General features: G+C 43.0%; 1 protein-coding gene across 1 annotated transcript in view; it reads left to right on the top strand.

Moving 5' to 3' along the window:
* Positions 1-496: 496 nt before the first annotated feature.
* LOC145412903 (uncharacterized) overlaps positions 497-21,902 on the top strand; it is a 383,488-nt gene continuing 362,082 nt past the window's right edge. The window contains exons 1-2 of the mRNA XM_080282699.1: positions 497-517; positions 917-1,901. Of these exons, the coding sequence (XP_080138825.1) occupies positions 497-517; positions 917-1,901 (1,006 nt within the window). The remainder of the gene's footprint in view (positions 518-916; positions 1,902-21,902) is intronic.

Below are 21,902 nucleotides of genomic sequence, written 5' to 3'. Positions count from 1 at the left end.
CAATAGCACAATAGCAAAAATTAATTATTTTTGGATTTTTTCCGTATAGCATTAACGTTTTTTCATAGAGAAATGTGCATTTTGACCATTATCACACTAAAAAAAATTAGAACTTCATGGACGTCTCCCATTGGAAAAGTAACAACAAAGTTATAATTAGCACAATTTAGGGGGGAATGAGGCTGCAACCAGGTGAATGACCGAGAAATGATAGGTCGTGGCCAAAGGGTTGAAGGAATAATAGTCTGTGTTGAAATTTTGTCCATTTTATAAATGTTGAAATTTTATCCATTTCATATACTGTATTTACTATTATTATCCAGTAATAGTGATGAATTTTTGACATTGTTCATTGTAATGGGAGCATCTTATGACTGAGCATTGGTACAGTGAAGGTAAATCATCCGATTGGTGGTAGACAGTAAGATTAACACCAAGGCAGAGTATCTGAAGTATGGTGGAAGTTGAGAGAGGTGGAAAGAATGATATAATGGAGATGGTAAAGGAAGAACCAGATGTACAGTCAGAGTGTGATGTGGATGACAAAATATTGGAGGTGGTAAAGGAAGAACTGGATGTACAGTCAGAGTGTGATGTGGATGACAAAATATTGGAGGCGGTAAAGGAAGAACTGGATGTACAGTCAGAGTGTGAGGTGAGTGACAAAATATTGGAGGCGGTAAAGGAAGAACAGTCAGAGTGTGAGGTGGGTGACAAAATATACCTCAGTGACAATGAAACTGTCCTGGACACAGTGTCCTCAGCTGAAGTTAAGCAGTTCAGATGTTTAGAGTGTGGTAAAGCCTTTCCTTTTAAGAACAGTCTTATCCGACATGCAGTTATTCATTCAGGAGTGAAGAATTTCAAGTGTGATGAATGTGGTAAACTATTTGCACATAAATTTAAACTCACTCAGCACCTATTAATTCATTCAGGAGTGAAGAATTTCAAGTGTGATGAATGTGGTAAACGATTTACATGGAAGGGTGATTTCAACAGACACCTATTAATTCATTCAGGAGTGAAGAATTTCGAGTGTGATGAGTGTAGTAAACGATTTGCATCTAAATTTAATCTCACTCAGCACCTATTAATTCATTCAGGAGTGAAGAATTTCAAGTGTGATGAATGTGGTAAACAATTTACACATAAGGCTGGTCTCGCTCATCACCAATTAATTCATTCAGAAGTGAAGAATTTCAAGTGTGATGAATGTGGTAAACGATTTACACGGAAGGCTGGTCTCACGCAACACCTATTAATTCATTCAGGAATGAAGAATTTCAAGTGTGATGAATGTGGTAAACTATTTACACATAAAGGTAATCTCACTCAGCACCTATTAATTCATTCAGGAGTGAAGAATTTCAAGTGTGTTGAATGTGGTAAACGATTTACATGGAAGAGTGATTTCAACAAACATCTGTTAATTCATTCAGGAGTGCAGAATTTCAAGTGTGATGAATGTGGTAAACTATTTGCATGTAAAATTAATCTCACTCGTCACCTATTAATTCATTCAGGAGTGAAGAATTTCAAGTGTGATGAATGTGGTAAACGATTTACATGGAAGTGTGATTTCAACAAACACCTATTAATTCATTCAGGAGTGAAGAATTTCAAGTGTGATGAATGTGGTAAACTATTTGCACAGAAGAGTTATCTCACTCAGCACCTATTAATTCATTCAGGAGTGAAGAATTTCAAGTGTGATGAATGTGGTAAACAATTTACACAGAAGGCTGGTCTCGCTCATCACCAATTAAGTCATTCAGGAGTGAAGAATTTCAAGTGTGATCAATGTGGTAAACAATTTACAAAGAAGGCGTGTCTCACTCAACACCTATTAATTCATTCAGGAGTGAAGAATTTCAAGTGTGATCAATGTGGTAAACAGTTTGGTCAGAGACGCTATCTCACCGCACACCTATTAAATCATTGTGGAGGGAAGAGTTTCTAGTGTGCTGAATGTGGTAAACGGTTGACTCAGTTGATGTCATCCAACATTATTTAATTCATTAAGGAATGAAGAAATTCAAGTGTGATGAATGGGGTAAATACAGTAGGCTCGCACAGTTCGCGAGAGATTGGGCGGTGCACGAGCTCGCGCACTGGAAATTCGCGTACTAGGAATACATAATCTTATGGGAATAATTACATATGGGCGGTACCCCCTCATACCTGGACATTTTTTTGGCCCTTAGAGACATAATAAAGGTCATATGTTTCAGACATTGTACTAAAGCTATAGCTACAATAACAGAAAATGGGTAGTCACCTTAGCAACAGTAGACAACAGGCCTGATGACCTTAAATAACAGGGGTTCCGAGGCGCGGCAACACTTACAGCGCCGCACTCCCCACCACACCTCCCACCGCACCAACACTTCCTTCCGCAACTCCTCTTGATCACCTTCCCCAGGAGCATCAAAGTCACTCACTTCGGCCATAAACCCTTCAAAGTCCAATGCTGACACTTCTGACATTGCATCCTCTTCATCCTCAACAGGATCAGGAGCAGACGATGTTGCTGGTTCCGCTATTTCACCAACTTGAGCCCGCTGTGTGTAGCTTGTTATGAGCGTCTGTCTTCTCCTGTTTATTTCTTCCCTGTGCCTGTCTGCGTAGAAATGGAAGAGTTTGTCGATACCAACCAGAAGTTCCTCCATTCTTAGGCTGCTCACTTCCTGTTCCTTCACCTCTTCCTTGAGCTTAACAATGGCAGCAAGGATCTTGCTAATGTTTGACATACACAGCTCAGTCCTGCCTTCCATCACACTAGGCTGCTCAGCTTGACTCTGTCTGGCGTCGGGCTCTGCGTCAGCCTCGTCTATCTGTTGCAACACTTCCTCGGGAGGCTGTTCCTCAGTAGCAGTGTGCACTTCTTTTATGTCCAACAATGTATCGTCCTCGAAACCTGGTACAGCTTGTGCTGCTGTCAATGTTGCTGCCTCAGCATCGGCCAGTGGTTGAATGGCCATCTCCTGGGTGATGCATAGGTGAGGCATGAGCATTCGCCACACATGGTTCACCGTTGCAGGTGTAATCTGGTGCCAGGCATGAAGGAGAAATTCAACTGCATTTTTCACCGTAAAGTTACACCAAAATGCCTCAGCAGTCATGGCATCGGTGGTAGGTCGGGAAACAGGTGCGGGTGGAGAAGGAATGGGAGCAGATGCCTCATCAAGGTCTTCATCGTGATCTTCTTGTAGGGCATGAAGCTCCTCTTGGGTGTCAGTCTTCCTGCGTAGGTAGTCGTACACTTCTTTGTGGTAGAAATGCTTCACTGTGACGATTAGTTCTTGATCAAGTGGCTGCACTAGTGACGTGTGGGGCGGCAGAAACACAACACGACAATCCTTGTGAAGATCTTCCAGGTATGGAGGGTGACTTGGTGCGTTATCAAGCACAAGGAGCATCTTAAATGGAATGCCTAGTTCCCAACACTTGGCTCTCGCATCAGGGACACACCACCTCGTTAACCAGTCAGCCATAATGTTCCCGGTCATCCTACCATTTACTGACTTGTACCAATACACGCCACTTGCATCCATGTTCGTGAGGTTTTTGTAGCACCTTGGATGTGAAGTTGTGTGAACAACAACTGGCCTCATCTTGTGGCTCCCAGACAGGTTTACAGCGAACATTACCGTCATCTTACACTTCTGGAGCTTGCGACCGGGGGCTTGTTTCTGTCGTTTAGCAATGTAAGTTGATTTTGGAATGGCCTTGTAATATAAGCAGGTTTCATTGATGTTGTAGATCTGGTCCTTGGTGTACTGTCCCTCTTCAATAATCGCTTTAAATATTGCAGGATAGTCTCTCGTGGCCAGCTTATCGGCAGAGGCACGTTCACCAGACAATTTCACGTAACTGAGTTCCTTGCGCTTGAGAAAACGGTCCAGCCATCCAACCGATGCCCTGAACGTTTTTTCCGCTTTCAACTTTCGAGATGCAGCCTTGTAAAAGAGCTGGGCTTGGTTCTGAATAAATCTTCCATTGAGTGGAACACCTTCCTTTTCTTTCCACATTATGAAGGTGGCAAGATAGCGCTCCATTAGTATCATAGCATGATTTCCTACCCGCGAACGGCCGTCTAGGTCAGAGGCACTGTACGTCTTCACTACAGCCTTTATGGCTTCACGGTTCTTCCACACAGTTCTCACTGTAGATTCAGCCAGTCCAAGAGTTCTCCCAATAGCCGTGTTTCCTTGACCCTCCTCCTTCATCTTAATGATCTTTAACTTGGTGGCGTGCCTCAGAAGTTTCTTCACTCTTGGGGTTGGAGCCATGGTGCGGCGAAGTAAAGGCAGCACAAAAAACACCACACGTTGTACACGACAGGTTAGCTGTAGAGAGCGGATCCGCACAGTGCACGAGCTGGGACTGTAATGGCGCCCCCGCTCCCTTGTACCCCAAGCTGCGCAGTAGAATGCCCGGGAATTTCTGCGCATCAACATGACGACATGTGACGCGCTCTGTGAGGGGTGGTCGCGCTCAAGTAGAAAATGGCATTTTTGAGCCACTCCTTGCGTCTGCCTTGCGTTCTGTGTGGTAAACTCGCGCATTAAAGGGTTATGGTTATGATTTTTGGTCACTCGTGCACAAGGCGAATCGCACACTGAGGTGACGCGCACTGTGCTAGCCTACTGTAGGTTTAAGTCCTCTCCAGTATCGGTTCAGGAGTGAAAAAATTTGAAATGTGGTGACTGGAAAACTGTTCAGAAAAAATTCTTATTCACTTGGCACCTGACAATTCGTTCAGGTGTGAGAACAATTATATAGTTATGATGAATGAGGCAAAGCTTGAAGAAGAAATCAGGCTTTAACCAGGCATGGTGCCATTCACTAACAAGTGAGGGAGAAGACATGTTTTATCTCTTATCCTGGATTGCCAATTTAATGGAAAATATTTAAAAAGTGGGTTGTAGAGAGAAAAAAAAAAAAAAACTACTCATGAGTGCTTAGGTCTGAAGTGCCCCTTTAGCTACTGTTGGTACTTGTGGTAGGCAATACCTAATGCAGCGTGTGATACGATCTACTGAGCCAAGATATTATTAACCATGGGTGATAATTAATCAGTGGTACTTGCCCGGGCGACCAAAGCCACTACCAGGTACTCGGGCCCTGTGAGGGGCCGGGGGGGGTTGTGGTGGTTTGGCCCCCATCCTGTCCTCCTCTTCGACAGCCTCTGGGGGGTAGACCCATGACAAAGACGCCACCGCACCATAAACAACACTCCCCTACCACACACACACACACACACACAAAATCCTTGGTGTAACATACAATACATTAATGTCATTTAAACAACACATCACAAACATTAGAAATAAAATAACACCAAGACTCAATGCTTTGAGGTCACTTGCCCATACAACATTCGTACACAACAAAGAAACCACCACCACAGTATACAAACAATACATACGTTCAGTGATGAATTATGCAAGCCCTACCTGGGCTTCTAACCTCACCAAAACATACTACAACACTCTACATACCATACAGAACAAGGCTCTAAAAATAATCACAGGCTGCACAGCTACTACACCCACAGACCACCTACATCAAGAAACCAAAGTCCTCAAAGTCAAGCATCACTTAGACATGAGAGGCACCCAGTTTCTTGCTGCAGCCTCCACAAACCCACAACATCCACTACAGTACATGGCAGCACATCCACCCACACCAAGGAACATCAAAACAACACCCAGAACACGATACCATACACAAATACTGTCATCTCTGCCCCCTCACCCACCTCAGACCAGCTTCCAGAAGCATATCCACACTCAGATCACTCACCGCTCCAGTCACTTAAAAGTCACTTAAAAACAACACACAGCTGCATGCATGGCCTCCTGACATCCACCCTTTTGAATCCTATCTTCCTCGTGAGGACAGGGTCCACCTGGCCAGACTGAGATGTGGGCACCATCCAGCCCTCTTAAGCTACCAGAAGAGGCTGGATGACTCCGTCGCTGATGCCTGTCCAGGATGCAGCACAGCACCCCATACTATTAAACACATTAGGGAAGACTGCATTGCACACAATCACCTACGCCAACAACACAACATGCACTGTTTGAGAGCTCTGTGGGAAAGCCTGGTCTCGGCCGTGGTCTTCCTAAGGGACTTGGGGCTGTTCGGCCAAACTGCCTAGGGAACAACTACTACTACTACTACATTAATCAGTGGTAGGTGGGGACACTCACCATCCACTCACTCGATGTAGTGCTGCTCTCGGGTGTCTGCCCTTTCCTCTCCACCATCCTTTATTTCTTCCATCCTCTTTTCTTTCTTTCCTTCATTCTTTTGTTTTTGATTGGAGATATGAATGGAAAAGAAGGAAATGTGAAGGTGGAGGGAGTAGTTGGTGAGTGGGGTGTGCCTGCAGAGATGGATGAGATTGGCAGTGCTTTAGTGGACATTTGTGCCGAGAGGGGGTTGGTGATTGCCAATACCCTCTTCAGGCACAGAATGATCCATAGGTATATGTGGAGAGTGATGAGAAGGGTTTTGGGTGAATTGACTGAACGGAAGGCAAAGAGTATATACAGGTTGGGGGGGTGGACCTTCTGACCACCACTTGGTGGTGGTTAGAATCAAAGTCCAAATGAAATGAAGAAATAGAAGAAGGGAAGGACAGGAGGAAGTAGTGCATACAAGGAGGGTGGAAAACTTACAAGAGGAGGGAGAAAAGGCAGAATTTAAGAGGGAAGTGGAGGAGTGATTGGGTAAATATGGATTGGAGCAGATGGGGGACATGGAAGGTGTGTGCAAGATATTCACAGAAGAAATCTGTGCAGCGTGTGAGGTGGTGTGTGGGGTGAAGAGAAGACGAAAGAGGGTGCAGAGAACAGCATGGTGGAATGAAGAGGTGAGAAAGGCTGTGGCACAAAAGAAAAAAGCATATAGTGAGTGGATGAGAAATGGGTGTGGAAGAAGTTGAGAGACAGAAGAAAGAGTTATATGTAGAGAGGAAGAGAGAAGTAAAAAGATTAGTAAGAAAGAGTAAAAAGAGAGTGGATGAGGAATTTTGAAGGAATTTGAGTGTAAAGTGGATGTAATGTCTATCTATCTATCTATCTATAGCCCGACGCCCTAATCCCGCAAAGGGTGGCCGCAGACAAAACGCCTCCAAGTCGCTCTGTCACCCACCATTTGACTCCCCTCCCCCCAGCTCACCCCCCCCTTCCTCATATACCTCTCAACTCCATCCCTCCACCTCATCCTCGGTCTACCCCTCCCTCTCCCTCCCTCCACCTCACCTACATACACCCTCTTAGTCAGTCTTTCATTCTCCATTCTCTCCACATGTCCAAACCACCTCAGTGTATTTCTCCTAATCTTTTCAACCACATCCACATCTACCCCACAACGTTCCTTCACTTCTTCATTCGTCAACCTGTCCCTCCATGTCACTCCACATGCTCCTCTCAAGTAACTCATTTCCACTGCTCTCACTCTTGACTTGTTCCCCTCTTGCAATGTCCACGCCTCGCTTCCATACGTCAGGGTAGGGATCACAATACCATCATGCAGGATGTAATGTACAGTAAGAAAATATTCTGGAAAGAGGTAAAGAGAGTTAGACGGGGTGCCAAAGAAGTTAGTTGGGGAGTGAAAAATAAAAATGGTAGATTACTAGTGAAGGGAGAAAAAGTGAGCAGATGGAGAGAACAATTTGAGGAGTTGGTGAACATAGAGAATCAATGTAATGCAAGTTTAAGTGGCTGGGGAATGGCTGGGAGAAGGAGGGAGGTGAGAAGAGAGGAAGAAATCAGTAGGATGGAAGTTGTGGAAGCAATGAAGAAAGTTAAAATAGGGAAAGCCCCAGGAATTGATGGAGTGTGTGGTGAAATGCTGAAGCATGGGGAAGAGATAGTAGAATGGATGTGGAAGATGTGCAGATTAGCCTGGGAGGAAGGTAGAGTCCCGGAGGATTGGAAGTCAGGTATAATTATTCCCCTGTACAAAGGAAAAGGTGAAAAAGAAGTGTGTGGTAATCACTGGGGCATTTGTCTTCTTAGTGTAATACGAAAAGAATACGGTAGGATACTTATAGACAGAGTTAGGAAAATAACAGAGAAATTAGTTGGAGAACAGGGAGGTTTTAGGAAGGGAAGAGATTGTGTAGATCAGATATTCATTCTTAAATCTTTAGTGCAAAAGTTTCTACAGAAGGGAAAGAAGTTGTATGTGGCCTTCATGGATTTGGAGAAAGCATATGTCAGGGTGGATAGACAAAAATTGTTGAAAGTGTTAAGACTATATGGAGTAGATGGGAAGTTGTTGAATGCCATGAAGAGTATGTATGAAAGTGCTAAGGCTGCAGTGCATGTAGATAGTGAACAGAGTGAATTTTTCTTTTTGAAGGTTGAATTGAAACAAGGATGTGTCATATCTCCATGGTTGTTCAATCTGTATATGGATGGGGTTATAAAAGAGATACAAGGGAGGGCAGTGGATGTTGAAGTGGCCTTAGTGAGAGAGGGCAGTGTTTGGAAACTCCCTGTACTGTTGTTTGCAGATGATACTGTGTTGTTAAGTGAAGATGAAGGGGAGCTTCAAGGCTTGGTGGATGAGTTTGGGAGAGTGTGTAAGAAATGGAATCTAAAGGTGAATGTAGAGAAAAGTTACGGCCCTCCAGAGAAGTGAAGTCAGTGAATGTACAGTGAGGTTGGATGAGGAGAAAATGAAAAATGTGAGTACGATTAAGTACTTGGGTGGAGTGATGAGTAAGGATGAAAGTTTAGAGGGTGAAGTGCTTGAAAGGGTACAACAGGGAAGAAAGGTTGCTGGTTCCTTGAAAGCAGTGATAAGAAACAGGGAAGTGAGCATGGAAGTGAAAAAGCTATTACATGACAGTATTGTGATACCAACTCTAACGTATGGAAGTGAAGCTTGGACGTTGTTGGAGGGACACAAGTCAAGAATGAGAGCAGTGGAAATGAGTTATTTAAGAGGAGCCTGTGGAGTCACATGGAGAGACAAACTGACAAGTGAGGAAGTGAAGGAGTGTTGTGATGTGGATGTGGATGTGATAGGAACCATTAGGAGAAACACATTTAGGTGGTTTGGCCATGTGGAGAGGATGGAGAGTGAGAGACTGATGAGGAGAGTGTATGTGGGTGAGGTGGAGGGGGGGAGAGGGAGGGGGAGGCCAAGGATGAGATGGAGGGATGGAGTGGAGAGGTATATGAGAGGGGGGGGGTGTGAGCTGGGAGCAGGGCAGTGAAATGGCGGGGGACAGAGCGACATGGAGGCAATTTGTTTGTGGCCACTTACGGTTTGAGGTGTCTGGCAATAGATAGATAGATAGATTCTTCCGTCGTCCTTCTGGCTACAGTTAACTTTACACTCCTTCTTCTGTCTTTCTTTCCTTCATTCTTTCCTCCTCCTCCTGCTTGTGGGTGACTTTGAACTGAGTGATGAGCCAAATGGTTTCCTGTACACCACAAAGCCATTTACTGTGCTGGGTGGTAACAATATAACCAAATTATGGCACCTGGTGGTTTAGTGGGTAATTATGGCACTCCAGTTGATTGAGCTGGTGCAGGTTTATATCCAAGGGATGGTTGGGGTTTATTGCTCACGTAATGCCACTCAGGGATGAGTGAGGCTGATCACTCTTATCTTAAATGTCCGGACCAACTTGCCTAGCCCCGAGCTCCTATGCTTCTCTTGGGGCAGTGTAGGATTGGATGATGAATGAATGAAAAAATCTATCTATCTATCTATTGCCAGACGCCTCAATCGCGTTTGGGGTGGCCACAAACAAATCGCCTCCAAGTCGCCCTGTCCCCCGCCATTTCACTGCCCTGCTCCCAACTCACACCCCCCTCTCTCTTATACCTCTCCACCCCATCCCTCCATCTCATCCTCGGCCTCCCCCTCCCTCTTCCCCCTTCCACCTCACTCACATACACTCTCTTCGTCAGTCTTTCACCCTCCATCCTCTCCACATGGCCAAACCACCTCAGTGTGAAAAAATGAAATGATAAAATAATGTGAAACTCTAGGTACACTAAACCCTCGATATACCGAATCCTCTTGAAATGAATTTCAGTTTAAACGACCACTATTAAGTTGGGCGAATATTATGTTCATTTTACAAATTTTGTTTGGTAATAGGATGGACACACAGGAAACACCTACCAGCATAGTGTCCCCCCCACCCACACCCACACACCCACACACACACACACACACCCACACTGTGTGTGTACATTAAACACATGTTTAATATATATACAGCTGCTATGTACTGTTTGCATTGGTATTTGCTGATATGTAGTACAGTATTTACTGTAATGTCACAGTTAATGTACAGTGATTTTTCTTTACCCTCACTTTCCCTGTAAATACTGAACAGCAAGTGTACAGTAATGTATAGGCAGTGTACAGTATAGTGCAGGATTTTGGTGGTTATCAGTTACTATCTGTGCCAGTGGTGGAATGCATTTTTTTTTTTTATGTTTATTGTACATGCAGCTGTTCTGTACTGTTTGCTTTGTTATTCTCTGATATGTAGTATTTACTCTGTTGTAACAGGTAGTGTACAGTGAGTTCCCATTACCCACATTTTCCTTATAAATACTGAATAACAAATGAACATAGATTTATCCAAGGCCTACTTGCAGTCTTTCATTGCAGTGCAATTACTCCTAGAAAGGTTAGAATAAACATGTAATTTTGTCATGTAGTCATGTAGTGACAGGAGAGGTAAAGAATAGTATGGGACTATTTTTATTTGTCTTGGAAATATTAACAAGTCTCTCACACGGAATGAGTATAAGTCCCGGGTAGCTACCTCCCTGTCTCTCTATCTGTTTCTCTCTATCAAATTGCCAAGCCCTTCTCCCGTGACCTGTCTCCTCTGAGGCCTGTCTTCCTCTCGACCTCTCTGTTCTAAGGCTAACCTCCGTCTGAGCTCTCTTTCCTAAATTCTGGTGTAGCAGGGGTGTGTCACGTGTGTTCCTCGTGGATGGAAAGTTCTCGCAGCCTGTGTGTAAGCATGTGTGTATGTGTGTATATGGCCACTAGACGCTGTCGTGCGCCTATCAAGCATTCCTCGCGTCAGAGTGTGTAAGCATGTTTAGCACTGCTCGATTCTCGCAGACACAACACCTCTCATCATCTGACTCCCTGCTTCTATCTATCTATTTATTTATCTATCTATATAATATGTAGTTCTACATACTGCTCAGCCACGCAAAAATGGCGTACCATTGACATTTAATAGTTCTAATATATTAATACAAACTACATACACATTACAATGAACTTACAAGCTAATTAAGTGAAATATACAATATTGTAAAGTAACATAATTGTATGAATATTGTATACATATATTATTCATAGTAAATAGTGATTATTCAGTAATATTACATTTTAAATAAGTTGTATACATATTTGAGTAAATGCAATGGTTGTTGTATAACACTTTGTAAGACATACATAGAGTTATCACTTTAGTAATGTCTAATATTTCACCTAACTTGTATGATGATACTGGTAATACAGAATTGTGCTATAATTGTATGACTTATAATATTGTACTAACATTGTGGTACTACATAATTGTAACATTTTATGAATTGTTACAAAATATTGTGTTAATGCATAATTGTGTTGGCCTTATAATTGTAGTTACATTTGTTAATGCAACTCTTACATAAGTGTCTTGGCCTTATAATTGTAGTTAAAGTTACATAAAAGTTACATCTTGTTAATGCAACTGTCACAGAAATGGTACATATTGTTTGTAGTATTGTTTGTAGTTACATAATTGTAGTTAAGGTTACATAAAAGTTACATCTTGTTAATGCAATTGTTACATAATTGGCAAAGTGTAACATAATGCAATCGTTTGTCGTTACATAACTGTTACATATCGATTGTAGTTACATAATTGTAATAATTGCAGTCCGAACATATGCTGCGGTCGATGATAGTGATGATGTGTCATGCCACTTGTTTGTGGAGACAACAATTTGCTTTTTTGTTTGTAGTTTATGTGGTATTTTGGCATATGTAGTAACACTTACACATATTTTCATTTGTTTGTTATGTGATCTTACTCTATTTCTCTTTTTTCTTTCTTATTTTTTCTTTCTTTCTTTCTTTTTTTTTTTTTTTTTATAGTTTGTTTCTCTTTGCTTGTGTACGCTTTTTCCATGATGTTCATGGTTGCATAATTACTGGCTAATTTCCTTGGGATACTTTTTTAAAGTTTAGTTTATATTGCACAGAGATTATAAAATGATATTATATAGTCCCATATTTTGTTATTTTATATAAAAAAATATATACACTATATACAGTATTAACTATACACACTGATTTGTTGTTCACCTGTACCTATTGTGGGTAATATGTGTGTCAGCACTGTGTGGAAATCATTGTCTTCACGATTGTGTTGAAGATGTTCACTCTTGCTAACGGCATTTGTGTTGGCCATTTTTTTTTTTTCTAGTTTACCTTGTAACTTAATTTATATGTTTCCACTAGGTAGCTTTAATTAATAAATGTTTAATACAGTTTTTTTAATCGCTCACTGAGTAAATGTGATGGTATATTTTCTTTATCACTTTGTAGATGTAATAATGTATAGTTGTATATATGAAACACGTATTTTATGTAGGTATAAATGGTAACACTCATTGGTAGTAAAGAGATGTTATAATAAATGAATGAATATATGCAGTGTAGAATATTTATTGGTGGTGATTATTTAGTGTTTGAGTTATGCAGATAACTGAAGTAAGTAAGTGTATTTAAGCCGTAACTGTACAGCACGTTTTATATGTTTGTGCAGAAGCTTATTGTCTATCACTGTGTATTGTATGAATGAAGTAACTATGTAACTCACTAATTTTTACCGTGGTGGGAAATGGCGTGAGTGGTGTTGAACGTGGTGATAGCGTTGTCCTTCGCGGGTTGATTAACATGTCGTCTCAGCACATGGTGACGTCGGCTTCCCACACTGGTAGCTGTGGTGAGTGAATGAGTAGCGATGAGTAACTTGAGTGAAGACGGGTGAGTAAGACGAGTTGTGAATATGGACTTGGTGTTTTGCTGCGTGTATTGACCTCTGCACTCCTGCGTAAGCGTTGGGGGTTTGGTGGATGTAGCAGAGAGAGGAGGGTGAGGTCTGGTGGTTATGAGTTGTGAGTCGTCTCTCACTCTTCGTTTGTTTGTTTGTTTTCTTTCTTTCTTGATGTATTCTTGGTCCTTTTTTCTTGTGATTTACTCGTTGTAGGATGAAGACTGCCGCTTCTTGTAGGTGCGTGTAGAAGATTATACAGACGACGTAGAGTTGTTAATTGTAGTTGATTGTAGATGGTTGTAGTTCGCTGATTCGTCGTAGAAATTGCAATATTGTATCAATATTTTGTTAAACTACTGGCAAGGCGTCGTGTGATCTCTTGACCTCTGCATCAGCATGATGATCTGGGAGACGGAGGGGGCTGGATGGAGAGAAGCGTCAGGAGCTGGTTGTGTTGTTGATTGAGAGAGAGATATTCTTGTTTTCAATCTTGATATTTTGTAGGAATTTAATGCTGATTCGTAGACGAGGTTCGTATACGTTCGCTGCTACCAAATGTCATAAATGACATTTGTCTTGGAAATATTAACAAGTCTCTCACACGGACGAGTATAAGTCCCGGGTAGCTACCTCCCTTTCTCGCTATCTGTTTCTCTCTCTCAAATTGCCAAGCCCTTCTCCCGTCCCCTGTCTCCTCTGAGGCCTGTCTACTTCTCTCCTGCCTCTCTGTTCTGTGGCTAATCTCCGTCTGAGCTCTCTTTCCTAAATTCTGGTGTAGCAGGGGTGTGTCACGTGTGTTCCTCGTGGATGGAAAGTTCTCGCAGCCTGTGTGTAAGCATGTGTGTATGTGTGTATATGGCCACTAGATGCTGTCGTGCGCCTATCAAGCATTCCTCGCGTCAGAGTGTGTAAGCATGTTTAGCACTGCTCGATTCTCGCAGACACAACACCTCTCATCATCTGACTCCCTGCTTCTATCTATCTATTTATCTATCTATCTATATAATATGTAGTTCTACAATTTATCTGAAGCCTATTTGCAGTCTTTATTTGCAGTGCAATTACTTCCTGAAAGGTAAGAATAAACACATCAGTTAGTAAACAGAGCATTTATTGAAAAAAGAACCATTTAGACCTACCTGTATGTTATTGTGTATGAGTATACAGCCGAACCATGCTGTATATTTAACAATCTTTGTCCTGTAAAAGCCACAACGCCTGGGAAATTACTGAACGGCATGGTGTTGGGCTATAACATCAAGGGTTTAGTACCAGTTTCAGTAGTTGGTTATATTGAGGGTGCACTGTATTAGGAGAGGGCTGTTCACTGTGATAGTTGTACAGCAGTGCAGGGCATTCATTTAGTACACAATAAACTGGGCAGCAAGGTGCACTATATCGTGCACAACATCAGTACACAAAAATATTGTACACATATGTACTGTTGGTCTTTCTGAGCAGCAACTTACCTTTTTTTTAATACATTTTATTATGGAATAATTGTGTTTAAGCATATGGCATGTGCTCCACCTTGTAGTGAGAGTGTGCTTTAAGTGTTTTTAATTTACTTGGGCAGGTCTAATGGAACACAATTTTTACAGTGCTTTTGACTCAAGTTTTTCCTTTATATTTGTCTTGGCAGGGGGGGGGGGTGCACTTTAACTGCAAGGTAGAGCACTGGCTGGGTGCTTAGATCACTAATGTCAAGCATGTCATGAAAAATATAAGGTAAAAATCAAGTAAGATATGTCACTCTCAATAGCGTTAGTACACGATATGTTTGCAGTGCACATTTTTCACCAACACAGTGTATTTTTTCACCGAAATTACCATCCACTACGAGATGTCCAGTGTAATAGGAACAGCTTACATCCAAATAAATGCATATTATGAAGGCATGTAATCAGAGGGTATGATGGAACTAGGCAGAAGGGCAAGCTATGATAAAGTTTTAATGGCTGTGAAAGAAAAAGATGCGGGAATGTGTTGAAGGTACAGTAATCCCTGTACTTTTCGGACGTCCACTTTCCGGACACCTCACTTACCGGACTTTGTGGGCCTGGACCTCCCGAATCCAAAAATGGCCAAAAAAAGAAAAAAATCCCCCCAAAATCCGAATTTTTTCCCACCCATAATTTGAAATTCTCGCTCGGCGCCGAACAGCTGTTACACCACGGACCCTCACCCCCCTCCTTCCTCCTCCCTCCCCCCTCCCCTGTCAGGGTTGCCATTTAGTATTTTTCATTACCAAATGTGGGCCAATTTGGTCATGAAATATTTGTTTGGTAATGAATCAAAGTAGTGCATTACCAAACGAATTTTACACATGTATGAGGATACACAGGATGGAGATGGTGGATTGTTTGCTCTCTCTGATTAATCTGCTAACGTACATAGCATGAAAATAATCAACATGCTATTAATTATATGAGTGATTACATGTATTTCCACTTGTATATATAATTAGTGAAGAATAAATGTTAGCTTTACGAATTTGGTAATGAAGAGTTAAATTTGGTAATGAAAACTGAGGAGTTTGGTAATGTGGTCATTGCGATCTGGCAACTCTATTTCCCCCTCACCAACACCCAAACAGTTATTGCCTAACTTTGATCGCGAGTGGTAACCTATCGTAATGAAAGCCACACATGCTCATTTTTTTGTGAATAAACAGTGAATAAACTGCAATACCTCGCCACTAGACCACATGGGAATTTACAGTGTTGTGCAGAGTTAAGAAATTAGAATTTAGAGTGCAAAGGATTAACTGTGGAGTGCAAACCTGGTGGTTGAAACTGGCCTGATGCAATGTGCAGTGTTAAACAGTTATAACTCCCAGTGAAGAGAATTACTGTAAGTACAGCACAACAGTGGATTTCTGTACATGCTTCAAGAGCATTTTCACTGCCAAAACCTTACAAAAGGCGGCCACAAACGTGCTGTAATTACCCTGGCTGAGGTACAGTCACTTCTAATTGCTCATTCTTTGGTTCCTTTTCATTTATATCATGCTTTATGTCCATTATTGGTGTGAATAGGGTCTTAAATAGGTGCTATGCATGTCTGGTTGGGAGCTATTTAGGTGGCTTTCAAAGTTAGGCTGGGTTAGGGTCCATAAGTATCAGTCCAGGAGGCAGGGGACCACTATCCGGACAGGACCACTTTCGGACATGCCTTTGGCTCTGTTACATCGGATAGTGGAGGGATTAATGTATATTAATTCATTCATTCATCATACAGTCCAGTGCGCCCCATGAGAGGCATAGGAACCCTGGCCTAGGCAAGTTAGTCCTGACATTTCAGATGGGAATGACCAGCATCTTTCATCCCTGAGTGTAACTATGTGAGCAATAAACTCCAACCATCCCATGGATATAAACCTGCACCGGCTCAGTCCGATTGGTGCGCCTTAATTCATAATTTGATTATAAGGTTACCACCCAGTATAGTAAACGGTTTCCTGGTGTACAGGAAACCATTTGGCTTGTCACTCAGTGTAGAGTCACCTGTGGACAGAAGGAAGAGGAATGGAAAGTATAACTATGTTGTTTTTGAGGTAGGATGTGATGATCATTTATGATGGCTGGATGACACCAATTGGTGGGAGGTGGGGCACTCATCATCCACTCACTTGATGTAGTGCTGGTTTAGATGTCTACCCTTTCCTCTCTTCCTTCCTTCCTCTTCTGTCTTTCTTTTCTTCATTCATTCCTCTTCCTTCTGCCTATGGGTGACTTTACACTTCCTCTTCTGTCTCTCTTTCCTTCATTCTTTCCTCTTCCTTCTGCCTATGGGTGACTCTACACTGAATGACAAACCAAATAGTTTTCTGTACACCAGGAAACCATTCACTACACTGGGTGGTAACCATATAACCAAATTACGGTGCCTGGTGGTTTAGTGGGTAATTAAGGCGCTCCAGTCGGATTGAGCTGGTGAAGGTTTATATCCAAGGGATGGTTGGGGTTTACTGCTCATGTAATGCCACTCAGGGATGAGTGAGGCTGGTCACTCTAAACTTAAATGTCAGAACCAGCTTACCTAGCCCCGGGGTCCTATGCTCCTCATGGGGCAGCATAGGATTGGATGGTGGATGGATGTATGATTTTTTTTATTTAATGCTAGGAAGAAGGAACCAAAGGCCAGGAGCCCACAAACTGTCCCATCCAAGAAAAACACAAAATACAAGAGAGAGCCAAATTCAAGATCCAGTCATTTTGAGATGCCTGACACTGCGTTTGAAAGACTGGAGATCATAGCTAGCAGGAAATACAGACAGAGGGAGACAGTTCCAGAGTTGACCTGTTGCATAAATGAAGGACTGGGAGTATCGGTTAACTCTCGCATTAGAGAGTTGGACAGAAAAGGGATGAGAGTTTGTTGTTAGACGGATGCTACGTGCCTGTCGTAGAGGTTCAGGGGAGCAGTGACCATTGAAGCAGTGATAGAAAGGAGATAAAGATGCAACAGTGCGATGATGAGACAGAGGTTGAAGGGAGCCAGTAAGAAGGGGAGAGTTCATGAGACTAAAAGCCTTTGACTCCACCCTATTGAGAAGAGCTGTATGTGGGGAGCATCCCCACACATGACAGTCTACTCTACATGGGCAAATAAAACCTGTGTATAAAATCAACAACTGTGCAGGGGTAAAGAAGGAATGGAGTCAGCTTAGCAGAGGATGGATGATGCCACCAATAGGTTTTCAGAGTGTGATCTACTGTGACACAAGATGTGCTGTGCCCATATTATGATGGGACAGTCATTCACAATGGGATGGCATCACAAACAAGGATTCAGATTGTGATTTAAAAGACAATGCACATGTTAAGACAGGACAGTCCTTCACAATGGCTTGGTGCTAACTAATTATGCCCAGTCAAGACGTTACTTGCAGGGGTAGATTAATCACTAGGCTGATTACCTCACAGCCAAGGCCCCCACCATTGAAAACAAAAAAATAAAATAAAAATTCAAATAAATTGATAAATGATAACATTACAGTGACTAGCATCACACAAGACCTCATGATGGGGGCTGCTTCCCTGGGTAGGAGCCCCAATATCTGGTTTAGCCTACAACCGGTGGTCTCGCTACAGCCCCCAGAAAGTTAATTTGGCTCTGATTACTTGGGCCTTGTCCAAGGAAAGGATGTTAGTCCTCAGGACAGGGTTGACCCATCCCACCCCATCCTGGGGTGGGATGGGTCGACCATCAGTGTCCCGGGATGGTACCAATGTGTCTGTCCTCAACAGGGTAAAAGAAATCATGGTAAAAAGATGGGCTACTAATCTGAAGACTGGGAATGGTGACCCAAGGTTAGGGCCGACCCAACGAAGGTGGTAAGGGTCACTGCTGTAAAGATTTGGGAGGAATGCCAAAAGCTGTTAGTCCATCACAGGGCAGAAGCAATGTTCCTGCATCCATACCTACCCAAGGACACCCCTGAGGTGTTCACAGGCCAGGAGATGGAGGGAAGTTTAGAAAACCATCTCAGGGTAGCAGTGGCCAAGCATGGCAAAAATGAGACTGTGGTATCTATCGTGTGGTTAAGCCACGAGACAGTGTTATCCACCCCATGTTTAACCTATTCAGGTCTCCAGGCCACGATCATGACTGTGTCAGTATGGGTCTCCTGGCCACGATCCTGGCTGTATCAGTATGGGTCTCCTGGCCACGATCCTGGCTGTATCAGTATGGGTCTCATGGACACGATTGTGGCTGTATCAGTATGGGTCGTGGCATGACTGTATCAGTATGGGTCTCCTGGCCACGATCATGACTGTATCAGTATGGGTCTCCTGGCCACGATCATGACTGTATCAGTATGGGTCTCCTGGCCACGATCATGGCTGTATCAGTATGAGTCTCATGGACACGATTGTGGCTGTATCAGTATGGGTCTCATGGACACGATTGTGGCTGTATCAGTACGGGTCTCATGGACATGATTGTGGCTGTATCAGTACAGGTCTCATGTACACGATCATGGCTGTATCAGTTCAGGTCTCATGGCCACGATTGTGGCTGCATCAGTACGGATCTCATGGCCACGATTGTGGCTGTATCAGTACGGGTCTTATGGCCACGATTGTGGCTGTATCAGTATGGGTCTCATGGCCACGATTGTGGCTGTATCAGTACGGGTCTCATGGCCACGACTGTGGCTCGCCTATTTGCCTGGAACTCAAAACTGTGGCAGGCAGCTAGTGAATGTTATCAGTATCTCTCTCAATATTTATTCATTTCCTGGGTATTACACAATCCAGTTGTGAAGAAATAAACACAGATTTATGATTTTAGGTTAGTAGGAGTGTTTCTCTTTCATTTTAAATACAGAAATGCACTGGCTAGAGACACCACACACCATTTGCTGTGTAGTAGTACTAGTAGTAGTTGTTCCCTAGGTAGTTTGGCCGAACAGCCCCAAGTCCCTTAGGAAGGCCATGGCCGAGACCGGGCTTTCCCACAGAGCTCTCAAAGAGTGCATGTTGTGTTGTTGGCGTAGGTGATTCTGTGCAGTGCAGTCTTCCATAATGTGCTTAATAATATGGGGTGCTGTGTTGCATCCTGGACAGGCATCAGCGATGGAGTCATCCAGCCTCTTCTGGTAGCTTAAGAGGGCGGGATGGTTCCCACATCTCAGCCTGGCCAGGTGGACCCTGTCCTCACGAGGAAGATAGGATTCAGAAGGGTGGATGTCAGAAGGCCGTGCATGCAGCTGTGTGTTGTTTTTAAGTGGCTGAATGGAGCGGTGAGTGATCTGAGTGTGGATATGCTTCTGGAAGCTGGTCTGAGGTGGGTGAGTGGGGAGAGGTGACAGTATTTGTGTATGGTATCGTGTTCTGGGTGTTTTGATGTTCCTTGGCGTGGGTGGATGTGCTGCCATGTAATATAGTGGATGTTGTGGGTTTATGGAGGCTGCAGGAAGAAACTGGGTGCCTCTCATGTCTAAGTGATGCTTGACTTTGAGGACTTTGGTTTCTTGATGTAGGTGGTCTGTGGGTGTAGTAGCTGTGCAGCCTGTGATTATTTGTAGGGCCTTGGTCTGTATGGTCTGTAGAATGTTGCAGTGTGTTTTGGTGAGGTTAGAAGCCCAGGCAGGGCTTGCATAATTCATCACTGAACGTATGTATTGTTTGTATACTGTGGTGGTGGTTTCTTTGTTGTGTCCGAATGTGGTATGGGCAAGTGACCTCAAAGCATTGAGTCTTGGTGTTATTTTATTTCTGATGTTTGTGATGTGTTGTTTAAATGACATTGATGTATTGTATGTTACACCAAGGATTTTGTGTGTGTGTGTGTGTGTGTGTGTGTGTGTGTGTGGTAGGGGAGTGTTGTTTATGGTGATGTGTGGGATGTGCTGTCCAGTTTGTGATAAAAGTCACTGTAGATTTGGCTTGGGCTATTTTGAGCCTGTTTGTGGTGAACCATCTGTGTAGTGTGTTGAGGTAAGGTTGAATGATGTGTGCAGCTGTGCTTGCGGTTTGGTGCATACATGTAAGTGTTATATCATCTGCATAGGAAGCTATGTGTATCTGTGGTGTGTGGGGTGTGGGTGCGTCGTGCATGTATAGGTTAAAGAGTGTAGGGGACAAAAACAGATCCTTCGGTGATGCCGTTTGTGAAGTTTTTGATGTTAGAAGACTGACTGGTGTAGCGTTATAGTCTATCCCCCTGTCCGCCCCCTACGGCGCATGCGCGGGGGTTGCCAGAGGCCGCCACAAATATGCCATTTGTTCTCTAATCTCTGTAGGGGTAACATGATCGGAGCCTCTCGCCCTTTGTTTACAAACGGCAAATGGTCATTCCGGCTTCTCTTATCATTCGTCTCAAATCTTGCTCGGGTAGTTTCCGCCCTTAAATTAAATTAGGTTAGGCGGAAAGCAGTGAAAATTCGAATTTCTAAGGTATGAATGAGTTAGGTTGGATAAACATAGTTATAATTAATCATCTGGGGACGAGTTATCTAATCTGTTAGGCGTGAGGATTGCCTTAGCTTTGTATCTTTACAGGAATGAGTCAAGCTCGTACTGTCCCGTGTATTAAACCATTTTTATCATACATATCCTTGAAATTATAAATAGTTTTGGCACACACCACCTCATTCGGTTGTGCATTCCACTGATCAGTTGTCCTATTAGGGAAAGTGAATTTCCTTACATCTTTATCACCTCTCTTTTTATGCTGTATTTTGCAATGTCCTCTTGCTGATGCTTCACACATATGATATATATTCATTTATGTCTATTTTCTGTTCCCCTGATATGCATTTATATAGCATAATCATGTCTCTTCCTCCTCTCCCGCAGCGTTGGTAAATTCAGTCTTTCCAGTCTTTCTCAGTAACTTAAATCCCTTAAGCTTGGTACCCATCTTGTAGTGGCCCGTTGTACTTTTTCATTCTTATCTGTGTTTTTTGAGATGAGGATTCCAGACTACTGTGATGCATACTCCAGAGTTGGTCTGATGAATATCTTCCTCAGCATATCTTCATTTATATATGTGAATGCTATTCTCATATTAGCAAGCAATGTATACATGTTTCGTACCTTCTCACTGATGTGATCATCAGGAGATAGTCTGTTACTGATAATTACTCCTAGGTCCTTCTCCTTTTCTGATATGTGTAGGGTTGATCTTCTATCTATCTATCTATCTATTGCCAGATGCCTCAATCCCGTTTGGGGTGGCCACAAACGAATCGCCTCCAAGTCGCCCTGTCCCCCGCCATTTCACTGCCCTGCTCCCAACTCACACCCCCCTCTCTCATATACCTCTCCACCCCATCCCTCCATCTCATCCTCGGCCTCCCCCTCCCTCTTCCACCCTCCACCTCACTCAC

This window comes from Coenobita brevimanus, chromosome 94, assembly GCF_032717465.1.
Source record: "Coenobita brevimanus isolate Jiangsu-jjx chromosome 94, ASM3271746v2, whole genome shotgun sequence".
In the NCBI taxonomy this organism is placed as follows: Eukaryota; Metazoa; Arthropoda; class Malacostraca; order Decapoda; family Coenobitidae; genus Coenobita; species Coenobita brevimanus.
This window is presented reverse-complemented; position numbering and strand designations above follow the sequence as displayed.